This window comes from Nannobrachium achirus, assembly GCF_963921795.1.
Source record: "Nannobrachium achirus genome assembly, chromosome: 21".
In the NCBI taxonomy this organism is placed as follows: domain Eukaryota; kingdom Metazoa; phylum Chordata; class Actinopteri; order Myctophiformes; family Myctophidae; genus Nannobrachium; species Nannobrachium achirus.
Window position 1 is genome coordinate 41,545,638 of NC_137828.1, and position 19,776 is coordinate 41,565,413.

At 40.3% G+C, this 19,776-nt stretch overlaps 1 protein-coding gene across 1 annotated transcript; it reads left to right on the plus strand.

Moving 5' to 3' along the window:
* Nucleotides 1–1,098: 1,098 nt before the first annotated feature.
* Nucleotides 1,099–14,451, plus strand: otulina (OTU deubiquitinase with linear linkage specificity a; the record flags this gene model as incomplete). Its single annotated transcript, XM_080751783.1, has 4 exons — nucleotides 1,099–1,173; nucleotides 11,310–11,444; nucleotides 12,832–12,953; nucleotides 14,007–14,451. 4 exons carry the CDS (start codon nucleotides 1,099–1,101, stop codon nucleotides 14,449–14,451), a joined length of 777 nt encoding a protein of 258 aa, XP_080607909.1.
* Between the last annotated feature and the right edge of the window lie 5,325 nt (nucleotides 14,452–19,776).

Here is a 19,776-nt window from a genome sequence, read left to right on the forward strand (position 1 = left end):
TATACGGGGTGTGCATTATTTGTTATTCTTTTGTTTTATATCTCCATGGTTCTATTAACAATGTAATTGTCAGATGCAGCGCCTGACCCAAGTCTGTTTGTCAGCATCTGAAAGTGTTGGTAGATGCAAAAAGTTGTATATGTATCCTTTTTTTATGACAATACAACAGTATTACAACACCGTAGCCACAAACAGTGGCGGACAGTAACAAAGAATTGAGCACTGTACTTAAAGCGGCGCCATGTAATCGTTTTAATGAATCAAATGTATTTTTGTCCAATCTGTATGGTAGAGTATGTTAAAAGGGTCATGTCTCACCTAGACACAGGATCGGTCACACATTCAAGATTCAATTTATCCCCCGAGCAAGCAGGCTCTATATTAGGGTTTTTTTTTTTTTTTGGATACTTCTGACTCAATGTTAGATATTGTACTTTTGATAAATGACAACTTCATTGTTCATGATAATATGCATAGAACATTGGAAAGAATATGTATGTATGTATGTATGTATGTATGTATGTATGTATGTATGTATGTACCGGTATGTACCGGTATGTATGTATGTATGTATGTATGTATGTATGTATGTATGTATGTATGTATGTAGGTATGTATGCACAGTGTGTATGTACACTACAGTATATATGCCTGTATATACACACACTCTGTGTACAGTATGTTTCATGCTTTCGTCCCTCTAATATGTACCCACAGTTCTGCCACCTTCTCTCTGCCTGTTCTTCTGTCTGTCTGTATGTCCTTTTTCCCTGAAAGAAGTACACTCTTGTTTTGCCAACTGTCTGACTTGTTGAAGAAATAAAAACATTCCTGTTCGACCTGCAACCACCTGAAATTGTCCTGAAAGGGAAACGGGGGCCGTATAGATATATTATGACATGTCGGGAGCTCCAAAATGGATTATGTTTCAATATCAGTCAGGACACAGTCAGCGAGAGGGGAAGGTGGAGGGAGAGTGAATGCATTGTGTTGGATGCAGATGGTTTTAAATTGCTGCCTTTGTTTCCCATCAGCCATGAAGCATTCGCTGTCCTTATCTTTCCGACAATGTGCAGTGAAGGCTGATGTTCTGCGTAAATGAGCTGTCGGGTGTGTATCCCTCAACCACCTCCACCTTCTTGTTTCCACTTCCTGCTCAAGGTTGAGACGTTGGTACACACTGACTGACTGTGAAGCCCACTATAGTGAGTGTATCCCCACTTTGTTGCTCCGGGCTGCACACCTAGATGCCTCTGGGGGTGCAATTATCAATCCACACATCATGCAATTCAAGTTGTCCATGCATATGATCCTCCTTTTGCTTTTGCTGTTCAACAACTTCTCTCTCCCATTCTTTTTGTTGCCCCGTTATTAGCAAATGTCACACACAGTCAATGTGAGGTATTTGTGGGCAGAAGAGTTAATAGTCCGGTCCTTAATGGAGATGGCTGTCTGACTGACCGTAAGTCCATTTAACTTTCCTACCAGCCTGCTGTTCTCTAACTTTGTGATGTCTCTGTCTCCTACAGAATCAGTGTTCAGCTGAGCTGGGCTCCAAACCTTACACTAACCATAACAGGAACATGGCACCATAGGAATGACCCCCCAACCAGTGGTGGAAAGTAACTTAGTACATTTACCCAAGTACTGTAGGCTACAATTTCGAGGTGATCTTTACTTTACTGGAGTATTTTCAATTTTCAATACTTCTACTCCATTTCAATACTTCTACTCCACTACATCTCAGAGGCAAACATTGTACTTTTCACACCACACTACAGTTTGAAAACGTTCCACTTCAACCCTATATGAAAATAGCAGATCTACAAGCTCACAACACGTTGCTTTGTGAGCTTGTAGATTTGCTATTTTCAAAAGATTGTTATACACAAAGTAATAGTGAGATAGGACATACTGCATAATGAGTATATCCTTTTGGTACTTTAAAGGACGACTTCGCCAATTTTCTTAATTTTCTTCATATAATTAGTCCTCACTAATGCTCATGAGCATTAGCAAGGACCAATATGAAGACAGGTTGAAAATGGGTGAAGTCGTCCTTTAATTCTATTTTAATGCCAATACTTGGGCACTCTCTTACTCGAGTACATTTTTAACATCGGACTTTCACATGTAACATTATAAGTATTTCTACCTTTTGTGGTATTGATACTTTTACTTTAGTAAAACAATACAGAGGAGCATTGTATTTTGTATCAACATCTTTAGTTTTCCCTATATATAGACTGATAGAAAAAAGGACTTGACCTGCCTCTTTTCTTCTAAATCATTATTGTATGAGCATCAGGTTAATTTTATGGTTTGTTAACCATTTAAACTCCATATCTATGGCTGAACGGAGTCCCTGAGGGCTCTATATCAGGTTTTTTTTTCTGTTTTCCGTTATTGTGGGGAAAGCTCAAAGCTTTCGCTGGAAATAGCCGATCGACAAGCCCACAAGCTCACACAACACACAATACATAGGACCACAATGGAAACAAGTCAGGACATGTTATCCTTTTAGTCTTAATGCCTTACTTTCCCACAATAGCTACGGATGCTGGGGTTTAAGTGGTTAATCAATTAATACATTACTGTATGTATTTGTGCTGTCATGAAGATCATGTGAATATTATTTGCCATTATAAAGACACTACAGTCTCCATGAATTATTCAGTATATATGCACACAGTGTGTATGCAGGAAAAGTGAGGTTAATAGGTGAGGTGAGACCCTTTTCTAAACTTTTGACAAAGTTGCCTGCCTGGGGAAAAGATTTTGCTATCATAATTAGTGACAAATGCTGCTGGCATTTTTCTCTATAAACTCCAGGCACCAACTGGTACAGTTTAAGGAATTCCAAAGACTACATTACTCCTGTGCCAAACTGCTTCAGTACCCACATTTGTGCTTGAAATGTAACTCCACACAGAAGGCACTCTGGGACAGCTCTCTGTTGGTGTTTTCCCAAGGTTTCTCGTGGTACAATAGACCGTTTGTCAGCCTTCTGATTGGTCCCTGAGACTCCCTGACTGGCCAACCAGAAAAAAACATTCACTTTTTGCTATCGGGGGTGGAGTTTGTGCAGTGGAGAATATTGAATGTGGCTTTCAACAACTGTCCGCAGTGCGCGACACGGAGATCGGCCGGTACGGTGATAGCGACGGCAAGCGTCAAGCGATCTCGCTCATCATAACGAATAAGCTTCAACAAACTAGTTCACATGTACCTTATCAATGGTCTAAGAGTCACGATTGGGTACATATAATTTAAATGGGCAGAATTACGAAAAGCCAGCCTATTATGTGAGGAGAAACATTCTCTCTGTCCTCTTCCTAGTACCCAAGATGCAATGCGCTTCTCTTTCTATCTCTGATCCAGAGGATTAAACTAATTAAAACATTTATTTTTCGGGGGAAAACTACTGTTTTGCTATGTAATTACTGTACCTTTTTCTTCCCTTTTTATTAATATCACGTAGATGTGTTTTTTGTGGTACTTTATATAGCTGTAATGAGGCTATGAAGGGGAAAAAAATCCCATCCACTACCACTATAAAAGAATCTGCAAAGAGGATTCTGTCCCACTGGGATTAAACAAATTAAAACATATATTTTCGGGTAAACCCCCTGTTTTGCAATGTAACTACTGTACCTTTGTCTTTCCTTTTTATTAATATCACCTAGGTGTTTTTCCTTTGGTACTTTATATAGCTGTAATGAGGCTATGAAGGGAAAAAAAAATCCCATCCACTTCCACTATAAAAACAATCTGCCCAGGGTTAATGTCCCATCATAGTAACAGGGCAGAATGGGGCGGGATTTACAAAAGGGTTTATTGTGTCATTGTCCCAGACCCCTATACTGTACCGTTCTGGACTGGACAGGTCCCAATATACCGGTAGCATCTCTATCATTGTCAACAAAATGCAACATACGTAATCTGGGACCCCTACTTAAGATTCATTGGGCCCACGTTGTCTGCTGCTGTGCTTAAAGGGTTCCCCTGTCGGCCTTGACTTCTATCTGTTACTGTTTTTCTTGTCTTGATGTTTCTCGACTGATGCTGAACTGTGCTCAGTGAATCTAGTTCTGATCTGGGTCGGGTGCCTGCCCTCTCCACTCTGAGGGGGTCGTGGGGGGGCTGGGGACTGATTGCTTCGCTCTTCATGTATTCATTTTTCCATTCTACATGTTATTGCCTGAGCTTGTTATGATTATTATTTTTTTGTTGTTGTTGTCTTTTTTTCTTTTTCTTGTATAGTTTTGTTGTTGTCTACATATTGTGTGTTTAAGATTTAATAAACATATTATTCAAAAAAAAATGCAACATACGTGTTGTTGCAAAAGAGAGCAAGCAGAAAACTGTTTTTTTGTGTTTCACAGAGCAAGAGACATTTTGAGTGGTATACTTTTTTTCTTTTTCTTTTTACCAATTTTCTCCCCAATTTAGTCATTATACCAACCCCCCACATATTTCTGTGTTGTCTCTGCTGTTGTATCCTACTGACTCACCTACACACCTGCTGACAGGTGCCCCCCAGCCCGCAGGAATACATGAAGTGACAATTATCACCCTCCCCGACCCCGCCTGTCTTCCCTCCTATGAACATGGGCCAATTGTGTTTATGTGTAGACACTCGACAAAGCCGGATGCACCACTGTGGATTTGAACCCGAGCTGTGTACTTTGAAAGCCCTTTGGCAGAGTGCAACTCCTCTGGCTCTGAAGGCTACGATGCCTTTAATAGCCAGCCCTGTGATTCGCTGATGTTGATGTTTTTTCTGATAAGATGTCTGTGTATAGTCAAGACGAGAGAGAGAGAGAGAGAGAGAGAGAGAGAGAGAGAGAGAGAGAGAGAGAGAGAGAGAGAGAGAGAGACTCTCTTAAAGAAGTAAATCCTATACATTGGGGGGAACCTTAGGCACAGTCACTGTACTGGCATAAGTGTGAGAGAAAGGATTTCCTTCAAGCAGACAAAGCAGAGTCAATAAAATATGATGTGTCCAGGTATACAAACTGTGAACTCTGAATTGAGAGATTATGTGGAGGTTATTACTCTGAGTCTAATGATCATTACAATGTCCTGATGTGAAAGAAAATGTATGTTGTATATTGAGAGCCACAATCTCTTGGATTTTATTTTTATTTTTATTAAACTTAATATTGATATGGCACACTGTCTATCAAGACATTTTAAACATTGCACTTCAAAAGGTTGCCAACCTCTGCTATACAACTACTTAGTTTTACGTCAGTGTTGCTCACCGAAAATCTGTTATTCTCTGTCAGCAACACCACCGTACAATTGAGGGTGTATGCCGATAGAGCTTCAGAGCTTGGGGACCATAAAGAAGATGGCCAAAGACAATTGTTGCCCTATGCGCCAGCCAGCATAATGTGGATAATAAGTAAGTAAGAGGTAAAACACACCAGGGGTGGAAGCTTTGTGTCTTGTTTTCTGCAACCAATACTCTTTGTTTCGTCGTGTCCAGTCTCTCTTTCTTCTCCATATTTATTTCTCTCTAACTTCATGGAGGAGGGTCAGGGGAGCGAGAGACGAGAGAGAGAGAGAGAGAGAGAGTGAGAAAGAGAGAGAGAGAGAGAGAGAGAGAGAGAGAGAGAGAGAGAGAGAGAGAGAGAGAGAGAGAGAGAGAGAGACAGACAGACAGACAGACAGACAGACAGACAGACAGACAGACAGACAGACAGAGAGAGAGAGAGAGAGAGAGAGAGAGAGAGAGAGAGAGAGAGACGGTTCCCTTTGAGATACCAAGGTGCTCCCAGTCCATTGTGCTGCTGGCTGTCAGGTTAAATTAGGGAGTACAGGCTCTGTGAGTGTAAAAAAATCAATACTTGATGGAAGATTGCTCCCCGGAAAATCTGTTTTGATTCCAGGATTAATTCTTGACCAAAGGCTCCGGCTAAAATGACATGCCATTAGGCCGAAAATGAACACGTTTCTGCAGTGGAAATTGGATGGAAATGTGTCAGGCTTTTGGCCCTGGTTGGGTTTGTTTTCGCTCTCTGAACAAGGGGTGGGGGGGTGGTGGGGCTGAAGGTGTGGTTGCAGTGAATGAGGCAGAGGGGCCTCCCGACTCCATTTCCTAGAGCTCAGACAACTCCACTGTGGCCACAGCGAGTATTCTCAAGGCCATTGTTGTCCAGCTCCTGCAAATGCATTCTAACCCAGGTGAAATGCATTTGCCCGTCATTTCTACAGTTACAGGTCTCCTGTGTTTTCCATAAAACGTGGCGTGCGGAATGAGAAATCTGAAAATAAACTGTTTTCCTTTTTTCTCTTACCGGTGAGGAAAGAGGAGGTGGAATGCATTGCTGATGAATGGGGTCATGTGTTTGACATGAAGGATGACATTTCCCTGTTTGGAAAAACAGGAAATTGTAAAAACAGCTCATTCGTTTTCAACTAAACATTTGGAAGGATGTTCAATTTGCTGCAGTAACATAAACCGACACACAATGTTTCACATTATGTCTCAGTAAGATTTGGAAAAACTCATGCGTTCATCTTCAACAGACTGTGTTTCTTTAAAGATCTACAAGCTCACACTGCCTCACGCTGCGTGTGAAGCACTGTGAGCTTGTAGATCGGCTATTCTCTGCTAGAGGTTTGGTGTAGGGTGGAGGGAAGAGCAGACCAAGTACAAGTTTGAGTCTTTAAGTGGTTAACTGTCTGAAAATGCATCTTTTGTATATCTTTTTTTTTACCTGCAACACAATTTTATACAACATGTAGTGGGGGTCCCGTCCTGGGTTCATCTCTCTCAGCTAAGGGGTCTTTGGGCAGAAAAGCATTGAAAACGCCATGGCCTCTCAGGTCATCTGGGACTAAGTCTGCTTTCTGAACACAGAATCACAACTAAACAACTAAAGACAAGAAGGATTCAGCTGGGTTTGTATGCACTGCATATCTGGAACCAACTCCCAAAAAACTTAAAGTCTGACACGTACAACTCTCAGTTCTTTTACATTTCAAGTGGCACTACACCTTTTCTGAATGAATAAAATGTATTTTTTGAGTACGGTATGTTAATACAATATATCTTACCGGTATGTGGTTGTATTGTGTCTCCCTGGCTCTTTTATTGAGACATTTAGATTGTGTCAAAGGCCATGTCTCACCTAGACACAGGATCTGACACAAATTTTGATGATTCAATTTATCCTCCGAGCAAAGCAGGCAGGCTCTAGCTATTGGAATGGGCAATACCAATAAACTTGCCTTGCATGCAGGCCAGGGGTGTCGAAACGAAATTCTGGGCCCTGGGTACAAGGATTCACTGCGGGCCCCCCATGAATGTTCTTCATAGGGGAGGGGGTTTAACCCATTTAGACTGGGAACACATTATTACGCATTATTTTGTTCTTTAACTATTGAAAAATAGCAGCTATACAAGCACACAGTGCGATCTGCTATTTTTGAAAAATATTGAAAATGTGTTTTTTTTTTAAACCTGTTTTTCTATGTCAGTGGTGCTCAAACTTTTTCATGTGAAGGACCCCCAAAATGATATGTATTTGGCCACGGACCCTCATCTCAAAATATTTCGTTCCAGCCGAGGGACCCCCAGAAACAAAATTTGAGTTGTTCGCTTAAAAAATACATAAATTCAAAGATTTGCACACAAAGTGCACACACTTTAAAAAATAGCAGATTTACAAGCTCGCAGCGTGGCACTCTGTGCACGCTGCATCTGCACTATAACTTTCCTCTTCTACTACCCCAGATTTGAACCCTGATTTTGAAGTGCAGATTGTTTTTTTTACCATTGGGCTAATAGAGCCTGCCTGCTTGCTCGGGGGATACATTGAATTGACCATCAAGTCAGTATTTGTACATTTATTAATTGATGGTGCACAAGTAACTTAAACTGATCAAATAGGCTATATCTTGCTTATATGCCATTTCCTTTTAGAAAAATAAAAAAGTATAGATTGAGGGGTCAAAAATGTTAACGGGTTGATACAAATAGATGCACAATCATGACAAAAGTTAACTTGGGATTCAAAGTCAGTTCAAGTTCAAGCAGTGTATTTTCACATGCACTGTTAGAAATATTGCAGGCAGCAGAACATTATTGCAAATGGTTTTCAACCGGTGGTCCGGGGACCACCAGTGGTCCTTGAGGGGGTTCCAGGTGGTCCCCAGCTAAATGATGGAGAGTTGATAACCAAATTGAGACAACTCTTGAGAGTGTAAAATGAAACCAAATAGACCCAAGAGTTAAATTATTGTTAAACACCTACATTGCTCAATTTACAAGAAGACACAATTAGAGAATGTAGAAGAACTGTTATTTTGATCAACGTTTGCCTGTTAATATGGTACCAACATCAATACAGCACCAAATTGTGGACAAAATCTTATCCAACAACAACAAAATATTTTACGTTTTGGTTCTAAATGTCATCAAATGTGGTGGTCTGCTGCTCAAATGCTGAATAAATAATGTACCTTGATATGAAAAAGGTTGTAAACCACAAAACCACATAGACAGGTTGATAGTGATGCTTTTGGCATGACGTTTTCTATAAGGGTTATAGCACCCTCTGCAGGTACATTTACTTAAGTAGCCTACTGTTCTTGCAATTTTGAGGTATTTGTTGTACTTCACGCCTATTTCCAATTTCCAATACTTTTACGTCTACATCTCAGAGGCAAATCTACTTTTACTCCATTACAATTATTTGAAAACTTCAGTTACTAGTTAGCCTACTTTGTAGATTGATTGTTATTACAAAACATACATTAACATTTCCTCCATTTGAAAATAGATCTACAAGAGCTCACAGTGAGCATTGAAATGGCACATTCTGCACAATGAGTACTTTTACTTTTGGTAATTTAACTAGATTTTGATGCCATTAAGTGCTTTTCTAGGATCTCCTTTTAGTAGACCTTGTACCAGTGAACTGTACCGTCATGAAACTAACTGTACCTTTTCCTATGCAATTTGACAGGTAACACCACTGGCACTGTCACAGTCACTATAGAATAATAATTAAATGACAAAGGAATAATATGCACATGGACAGTCTGACAGCAGATTTGAGGGTATAGGGTGTGCCAAATGTAGTTCTAAGAGCGGCCATTTCTTGGGTAAACACAGCCTTACACAGGTGTTCTGATTAGACTATCGCATTAGTTCTATGCAATCAAACAATTGAAACACCTGTGTTTTGACCCAAGAAATGGCCGCTAAGGACTACAATGACGTAGCCACTGGCTCTTCAATCTTCAACGGTGGTGATAGACTCTCCTCGGCGAAAATGCCAGGCGAAAGGACCAAAAGGCGAATATGTTTTAGGCGAATGTGCCTGACACACCTTCAATCAATCAATCAAAACTCAAGTCTATATTTTGAATTCCGGACTTTCTACATGATTGCTGCCACCAATGTTATAATGTTATGAGATACTTAAATGGTTTCCTGTGGAAATAAGCTTAGTCTTTTCATGGATCTCCTTTTAGTAAAGTGAACTGTACCGTCATGAAACTGTACCTTTTCCTATGCAAACTTCTAATAAAGTCTTCAATCAATCAATCAAACCACTGGGTGGCAGTATTTAGTTAGCCTGGCTTGGCTGGGCTTTACCACAGAAGAAAACAGAAAAGCTCCAGAGATGGGACGTTCGCGAACGAATCGAGTCTTTTGAACGGCTCGTTGAAATGAATGATGGGATCCGGTTCGCAGTAGGGAGCCGTGAATTCCTTTCTAAATTAACAGTTGTGGAAAAAGTACAAACATTCTTTACTTATGTAAAAGTATAAATACTGCAATGTAGAAATACTCTGCCTCAAAAAGTTTGGAATTCAAATGTACTTGAGTAAAAGTACAAAAGTATTGGTATCATAGTAGAAAGTACTCATAGGCCTATGCAAAATATCCCATTTCACAAGTTTTCCAATGAATATTTTATGCGTTGCAAGTCGCGACGCATTGTGAGCTTGTAGATGTACTATTTTCGAATGGCCAAAATGTATAGGGTTGAAGTGATTTGTAATTATAATCAAAATCTAAAGTAACTAGTACCACTAAGCACGCCGTCTAAAAGTGGTCTAATAGTGGTATAGATTTGAAAGTTTTTTTGTTGTCTAAACTTAAGAAGTCTAATAGTCGTCTAAATGCAGACCGTCTATATTTAGACGACTATTAGACGTCTATTAGTCGTCTAGTCTAAGTTTAGACGACAAAAAAACGTTCAAATCTATACCACTATTAGACCACTTTTAGACGGCGTGCTTAGTGGGTAAAATTAGTCTTTTGAACGGTTCTTTGAGAGGAACGGATCCCAGCCCTGCTAGAAAAACCAGCACAGACCAGCACAATTTTCATGCTGGTCTGTGCTGGTTTATGCTGGTTCATGCTGGTCTGTGCTGGTGCTGGTCTATGCTGGTCTGTGCTGGTCCCATGCTGGTCCACCAGCACAGACCAGCATGAACCAGCATAGACCAGCACCAGCACAGACCAGCATGAACCAGCATAGACCAGCACAGACCAGCACCAGCACAAACCAGCACATGCTGTGTTTTACTGCTGGTCTGTGCTGGTGCTGGTCCAGCATAGACCAGCACCAGCACAGACCAGCATGAACCAGCATAGACCAGCACAGACCAGCACCAGCACAGACCAGCACCAGCACAAACCAGCACATGTTGTGTTTTACTGCTGGTCTGTGCTGGTGCTGGTCTGTGCTGGTGCTGGTCTGTGCTGGTCTAAGCTGGTCATATACAAATAGGGACAAACACCCATTTTAACTAACAGGTTCCAGTGGCGCAGAGGATGAGTGCAGGACTGAAGCACCAGAGGTAGTAAGTTCGAATTCCACTCACAATGTCAAAAATAATGTCACAATCTAATATGGTCAAATACCCATGGAGCAGAGCATCAGAACAGGACTCAAGCACCAGAGCAAAGAGCAAATTAGACCAGCTAAACCTAGACCAGCACCAGCACAGACCAGCAGTAAAACACAACATGTGCTGGTTTGTGCTGGTGCTGGTCTTATTGCTGGTCAGCACAGACCAGCACCAGCACAGACCAGCAGTAAAACACAACATGTGCTGGTTTGTGCTGGTGCTGGTCTTACTGCTGGTCTTGTGCTGGTTTTTCTAGCAGGGAGAGATCCGGCTCACTTCAAATAGCCATAAATCCCATCTTAAAAACCTCGCGCACGATGATGACGTCACCCGCTTTCAGGCAACCACGAGATATTGCCGAGCTTGGTTGAAAACCGTCTCTAAAACTGGTTTAAAACGCGTTTTCAAAGAACAGAATCGTGTTATAGGTCACCATTAAAACGTCCACGATGTCCTGGATTAAGTCTCTTTCATTTAACGGGGAAGACGTCTTCGACGAAGACGCCAATGACCTGAGTTTGGCAGGCAAAGAATGGAGGTCTAACATGAAGAAGCGCGTCAAGGTAAATAACACTGTGTGTCAAACGTTACAAAGCTAAATATGTACGGTAACTAACAACCGTTACAACGCTAAATATAGAGGCGAATCTTTACATATCTACTGCATAGTACTGTGTTCTATTCGTCTGTCATGCAATGTTATATGAGATACTTAGATGGTTTCCTGTGGAAATAAGCTTAGTCTTTTCTAGGATCTCCTTTTAGTAGACCTTGTACCAGTGAACTGTACCGTCAAATCATGAAACTGTACCTTTTCCTATGCAAACTTCTAATAAAGTCTTCAATCAATCAAATGTGGGGAACGTCGATGACCAACTAGGGCTGTCACGATTATTATGACATTTTACAGGACGATGAATTGTCTCAAATAATTGCGATTAACGATTTGATTGTGTTTTTGTCGTTGACAATTACATTTCTCTTTGGCTTTTAGGCTTTGAAGTTGCTCATGGCAGATATGACACACAAAGAATTTAAGAAATGACTAACATAATAACATATAGCCTATCATACAATATCGATAGTGGAATCGACGCCTTGTGAGCTTGTAGATCTGCTATTTCCACTATTTTGAAAATATATGAACATTTTTCAACATGGAAACTATTATGACGATTATGACAATAATTATGTCAAATAACTGTGATTAGACGATTATATAATAACTGTGACCTATATGTCCAACGTGTTAAAAAACGAATGATTAGAACATGCCTGAACATTTCACAATTAAGGTATTGTATTGCTACAAATTGCTACCCAAAACCTGTATATCCAATCATGTGGGCACAAACAAACAAGAAGTCTGATAATAACGATGAATCGTGCAAGGCAAGCATGTTTACACATCATGTATACTACTTTACATTACTTTACGTTTTTCTTTAGGACTACACAAGGCCAATCTACAGTTAGATACCCATATATGCCTCTGGAACAACTTTGCCAGGACACCTGAAAAGATAATATACATCTATTTTAATTTAATTTAAAAACAGGACTTAAAAAGCATCCTATCAAAAAACATCAATAATTGGAGTGTTTGTCTAACTCTTTGTTTTTATTTTATTTTAGCTATTTTAACGTGTCTTAACTTAATTCTTTTCTCCTACAGGTTAAACTGATTTAATTTATCTTCTCTTTTTCTAGGGTAGGTCTTCTTCGTATAAGCCCAATAGGGTTTCATAGGTAGCCTAGCTGGAGCTAGACATCATCCACACACATGTTAAAACCTATGGTTAAAACAAGGAGTTACTAGTTAGCTGCATTAGTATAAAAGCTGGCCCCAGGCTATTTCATATGTCTCCTGTACATTCCAAAATATGTTTCTTTTTGTCTGTATCTTTCATTGTGTGTGCAAATAACAAACAAACATGTTTTTCTCTCCAGGATGGTTATGTAGACGGCATTGATTGTGCAAAAGAATCTTCACTTCAAGAAGGCTTCAACCTCGGTTACAGAGAGGGAGCGAGAAAGACCGTTGCTGTGGGGCGTCTCAAAGGGATTTTAAGGTAACTTGGATCTGTGTTTTTTTATTGCTGATGTGCTTTTTAGTGCTTTGTTATTGACATTTTGCTGTTAGTTTCATAACATGCAAATATACACTTTTTAAGCTGTCAGAATGTCGTTGTGTTTGTTGCCCTTCTTTGTACAGAATGGTCGTGAGCCTCTTGTTTGTGCTAGCTCTCTCTCCCTGTGTTCTGTTCCGCATGACAGGCAGTGTTGCCAGATTTCACGAGAGATATAAGCAACCAGGTCTATGAAAACAAGCCTAAAAGAAGCGACTAGGCCACACTTTAAATCGTCTTTTTAAATGCCTATGCCTAGGTTTAAAGTTTAAACCTACAGTATATGCATAGGCCATATAGGCCGATCTACAAGCTCGTAGATCTGCTATTTTCAAGGAAAAAAATATTTTATGTGAACAAACAACACAAATCTTGTATGGTGGTCCGTGGCCACAAAATACAAATTATTCTGTGCCATTCTGCCGTTCCTTAGTCTCGCGTGGCCAGACTGTTGACTCCCGCGATTTGCAAATGCTCCGGCCGTCATACAGTCTGGGGCGACGGAGATCTTATAATGAGTATTCGGATAAAGCGGAAGTGAAGCCTCCTCACCACCTCCATTTAGTTTTTAACATCGTGCACATTTATTCTAATCTAAATAAAAATCATCTGAGCATATTTAGCTTGCTGCTTAGCAGAAATGACATTTTAAAATATATTTTCATGATCGGAAATGCCCGCTTCCGTTACTCACCGTTAGTCAGGAGCTGTCGTTCCAGACTATTTAGCATACAGAGATTGTGGAATAGTTGTCTGGCTACTCGAGACTAGCGGGTCCTTGACATGAAAATTCTTGAACCACTGGTTTAAACAACATTTAGGAAGCAAGCCCAAATAAGCAACTACTACCAATATTTACAAGCGACTTTACAGAAAAACAAGCACAAAGTCGCTTATAATAAGCAGACGTGGCAACACTGCCCCAGTGGCTTCTCCCTCTCTCTCTCCCATTGTATCTGAAACTGTTGTACCTTTGTGTGTATGTGACATGTCCAGTGCTATACAGTGCTGGTACCAGTTCCAGCATCCAGAAACGCCCGCCCCGGCCGCCGTGACCGAACTGCTCCAGCGGGTCGAGCAACGCGAGGCTCTCATCGCCGAGGGAATGAGAAAGGCTTACGAGAGCCCGCCACCCAGCGTGAGCGACGTCGCGGAAAACATGCAGACTCTGGAGGTGGACGGGGGAAGTGCATGCTGCAAGGGAGAGGGGGGGTGTGGGGAGGCAGACTGCTGCAAGGGGGACAGTGAAAACAACATGGACCTGGAGTTTCCAGAAAAGCCACAGAAGATGCATTCAGGCTGTTCCCACTCGGGGGAAATAATGTGGGAGCAGCTACTTCAACGCTGTGTAGATTTAGTGGCAGAACTGGGACTGCCTCAGGAATTGACTCAGCACCTACAAGCCTTGAAGTGCTTGGAGAATGTCACTGAGAAGAACTGAACAAAAACTTGTGATCCTTCCCTCCCACATGGGAAGGAACAGTGTGAATATTTGCCAGAACAATTTTGAAAAGAATGGATAAGTTTCAAAACTTTCAATTTGTTGTTATTTGTCTGAAACAGGCATGATGACAAATTATTGGCTCAGGAATGCGAGAAAAATAAATAAATCTCCATGAATTCAAGGGAGAACTACTCCTTTAAAGCCGCACTATGTAACTTTCCTCTTCTACCCCGGATTTGAAAGTGCTGTTTGAGTCATTGAGCTAATAGAGCCTGCCTGCTTGCTCAGGGGATACATTGAATCTGTACCATCGGGTCAAAATTTGTGTCCGATCCTGTCTAGATGTGAAATGGTACACAATCATACACCAGGTTTTGATTGATTTTGTTTGATTGAATACTTTATTAACAGTTTGCAAAAAAAGCCATGGTGGCACAGATTTATCAGATTTATCCAAAGAATGCTAAAAAGATATACGTCTAGGGCTTATTCCCATTGAGGTTCTGTGTGTATTCAATTCACAGAGACATTTAAAAACAAACAATGTACAATAAGGGTACGGTCACACCAAAATATTAATCTACCTTGAGGGCGGATTCTGCTAATGCTTTTCAATGGAAACTGTATTTTTGCAGGAATCTGCGAATAGCAAGCCACTCCATTCCCATTGAAAAGCACTGGCAGAATCCGCCCTCATAGATAGAATTAAACTTCGGTGTGACCGCTCATGTACTGTAAGTTGTCTCCTAAGTGGACGTGTTTGCCTCTCCCCACCTCATTCACTTATCTTCAGTCAGACAGAGTTCCACACCCTGTAGTCATTTTGTCTACTTGCCTCTTTTTTCCACTTTATGGGAGGATACTGGTGACAAAAAGATTAAAAAAAAAAGAACAAGATTAAGTTGCAGCAGCTGTCAATTTAACCATGGAAGCTAGGATTCATGAGGTTATATTGTAGAATAACAAGTGTACAAGCCAAGGGCAGTTTTAAAGTTGATCGCATGGATGTTGTGGAGATAATGTGAAGGAACAGACAACATTCATACATGGGCTAGAGTACATTCCTGGAATTGTACATGGAATTGTAATGCATCAAGACTTATTTTGTAATCAAATTTTGATGCTTTTAGGACACAATAAAAAAGAATCATGCTTCTCATGGGCTTAACTTTGTGACATTAGTTTTCCTTTCTACTGTTTGTTACGATGTTTGGAAAGAACAGATGTGTAGATGAACAGTGTCATAATATCACATTGCAGGCCGCCAAATAGAGAGTATGCGCGTGGCATCATCATCATACCCGGAAGTTATGCGGGAACGCCTAATGAGTGGCAAAAAAACTACTTTCTGGCCTTGTTAGCCCATACATCCAAGTACATTTCCGGAATTTGTACATGGAATTGTAATACATCAAGACTTATTTTGTAATAAAATTTTGATGCTTTTAGGACATTAAAAAAAAGATGCTTCTCATGGGCTTAACTTTGTGACATTAGTTTTCCTTTCTACTGTTTGTTATTACGATGTGTGGAAAGAACAGATGTGTAGATGAACAGCGTCATAATATCACATTGCAGGCTGCCAAATGGAGAGTATGCGCGTAGAAGGGTGGATCTTAAATCACCTTTTTTTGATTTTCTTGAGTCTCACCCCCCAATTATGTTCCTATGTACAAAAAACTGCTTTGGTTAAAATGTGGTTGAATTTCAAGCATATTTAGAGGTAGCTCAATCAAGTCAAAGATTGTACATTTTATGGTCAAAATCGAATTGCACTGCAGGCACATTTAAGTTATACATTACACATTATTCTTATACTAAGCACAGAAATTATATTTTTAAGCTTACAAATCTAAACACAAATCTGATTACATGTTTGTCATATGTCAAACCAGAATTAATGTATAGTAGGAAATAGCAAAGCAAAGAATGACAAATTGCTATTTTTCATTTAACGTGCAGAATGACATGTCTTTATTACCCACTCTTCAATCATATTCACAGCACACAGCCCCACTTCCTTGTTTACCTCCAAAACCCCCGAAAGTCACTGCAGTATAGTAATTCAGTAGTTACTGATCAATTAAAGTTTGTTTACGGCTATCGGGATACTTGTGCCGATGGTTCTGCACAATTCTGCACAAAAGTACTGGAGTTGGGACTCATCTTTAGTAATGAGACCATAATATTCTTGTATTAGGGCAACCCCACACTCTGCATGATCACTGACAACATTCATCGTCTTCACTACAGCCAGAGCTTCTTAGTAGTCCTCCCTGGGCTCCCACTCATCGGGATCAAGGTCAAGGATGTCATCTGGGAGATCCGTCATTTTGAAAAGCACCTTGGATTTGGGAGACACAAAATCTTCAATGTTCTTCCTTGCAATTGTTCCAAGGTCAACAGTAATTCTCTTCATATGCCCCTGTTCATCATCTTCATTTCCATCTTCATGGCTCTTCGTTTGCGCACTCACTTGACTGTCAAACAATGTAAGTCCGACGATCTCTGGAGCGGATGCAAGTCATTTAGTGGAGCGCTGACAGCAACAGTTGCCATCATCCATGCCTTTACATAAATGCAAACTGCAAAAATGCACAAATCCATGCATGCTTTTTCTTCCCTGTGGGTCAGTTTGAATTGGCCATGAAACATCCGCTCCAGAGATCGTCGGACTTGCATTGTTTGACAGTCAAGTGAGTGCGCAAATGAAGAGGCTGATGGTTAGAGCCATGAAAGATGGAAAAGAAGATGATGAACAGGGGCATATGAAGAGAATTACTGTTGACCTTGGAGTGTAGCCCCCACAGTTAGTACCAGCCATGAACCAGCGACAACAGCCCTGCTAATCGGGCTCAGCCCTATTAGCACGACTGGTTGTGTGTTGGACTGGCGAGTCCCGGGTTCAATCCCCGCTTCCGCGTATCACTACACAAGGAAGAACATTGAAGATTTTGTGTCTCCCAAATCCAAGGTGCTTTTCAAAATGATGGATCTCCCAGATGACTTCCTTGACGTTGATCCCGATGAGTGGGAGCCCAGGGAGGACTACCAAGAAGCTCTGGCTGTAGTGAAGGCGATGAATGTTGTCAATGATCATGCAGAGCGTGGGGTTGCCCTAATACAAGAATATTGTGGTCTCATTACTAAAGATGAGTCCCAACTCCAGTACTTGCTGCAAATTGTGCAGAACCATCGACACAAGTATCCCGATAGCCGTGAACAAACTTTAATTGATCAGTAAATACTGAATTACTATACTGCAGTGACTTTCGGGGGTTTGGGGGTAAACAAGGAAGTGGGGCTGTGTGCTTGTTGTGTGTTGTGAGTATGATTGAAGAGTGGGCAATAAAGACAAGTCATTCTGCACGTTAAATGAAAAATAGCAATTTGTCATTCTTTGCTTTGCTATTTCCTACAATACATTAATTCTGGTTTGACATCATATATGACAAACATCAGATTTGTGTTTAGATTTGTAATCTTAAAAAATATAATTTCTGTGCTTAGTATAAGAATAATGTGTAATGTATAACTTAAATGTGCCTGCAGTGTAATTCGATTTTGACCAATAAAATGTACAATCTTTGACTTGATTGAGCTACCTCTAAATATGCTTGAAATTCAACCAAATTTTAACCAAAGCAGTTTTTTGTACATAGGAACATAATTGGGGGGTGAGACTCAAGAAAATCTAAAAAAGGTGATTTAAGATCCACCCTAGCGTAGCATCTGGCATCATCATACCCGGAAGTTATGCGGGAACGCCTACTGAGTGGCAAAAAAAACGACTTTCTGGCCTTGTCAGCCCATACATCCAAACAGAAAAGTCCTATCTGATTGCATTCAACGTTGTTTAAACAACGTTAAACTCACTTTGCCACTCGATATTTGCCATTCACTTTATGCATGCGCAATTGCGCATACCCTCTATTGGACCTCTCATCCTAGCTGGCTATACTTCTTTTTACCCACTGTCAAATATATAAAGCCATGCAGTTACTTCAGCGAGTAGCTGCTAAAATCTTATCTAGGGCATTAAATTGGCCAAGGCCAGGTCCTAATTAGAAGGTGCAGTGCAGTAAGTGATTATTAGTGACAGTAGCTCTTTGTTATGATGGTAATCATTATAGAGTAGACACAGTGGTTCCCAAACCTTTCAGTACAAGACCCAAAAGAGAGATTAGACGTTTGCCTGGGACCCAAACTAGTGAAAATAGCAGATCTACAAGCGCACAATGGATCGCTTTGCGCCCCGTAGAGCTTGTAGATTGGATATGTTCACGACTTCATTATATTTTCTTTTAATTTATGGAATTTATTTATTTTTGTTTGTTTTTAAAAGTGTGTGTGTGTGTGTGTGTGTGTGTGCGCGTGTGTGTGTGTGTGTGTGTGTAAAATACATCTTTTGAAATATATATTATTTTAATAAAGAAAATGGGATTTTTACTCGAACCGTGACCTAAAAAATTGGACCGTGACCCACAAACGGGTCCCGACCCACTATTTGGGAAACAGTGGAGTAGAGCTTTAGTTCTCAGTGGGGTCCGGGGTCCCACCAGGGGTCCTAACATTTTTTCGAGTTTTTTTTGCATAGCAATGTTTTGATCATAAGACCCATTTACTGAAGTTCAATTTGCATATTGTCTTCACAATAGGCTATGTATGAGTGTTTCTCAAACTTTCTTTTATTCAAGGACCCCCATAACTCTTGAGTGTGTATAAATGGAACCAAATGAACCCTCCCTACGGCTAGCACTTTATGTGGGGGTTTCTGGTTATTGTCTGCTCATTTGCATGTCATAGACCTGACCAGTGGTGGAAATTTAAGTAACTAGTACATTTACTTAAGTACTGTAATTAAGTACAATTTTGAGATATTTGTACTTGAGTATTTCTTCAATATCCAGTACTTTTACTTATACTCCACTACATCTCAGAGGCAAATATTGTACTTTACTCCACTACAATCATTTTAAAACTTAAGTTACTACCGGTAGTTACTTTGTAGGTTTATTATTACAAAAATCTACAAGCTCACATATCTGTATCTTGTAGATCTGCTATTTTCAATAGTTTGTAATGTATACATTTGAAAGAATTAAATGGGACATTCTGCATTATGAGTACTTTTACTCGTGATTGATTATTGATTGATTGACGACTTTATTAGAGTTTGCATAGGTAAAGGTACAGACAGTTTCATGGCAGTACTGGTATAATGTCAACTAAAAGGATTCCTCAAAAAAATCTTTTGGACCCTTTTTTTTTAAAAGAAATCTCATATAACATAGAATGACAGACAAATACACTTTAGAATTA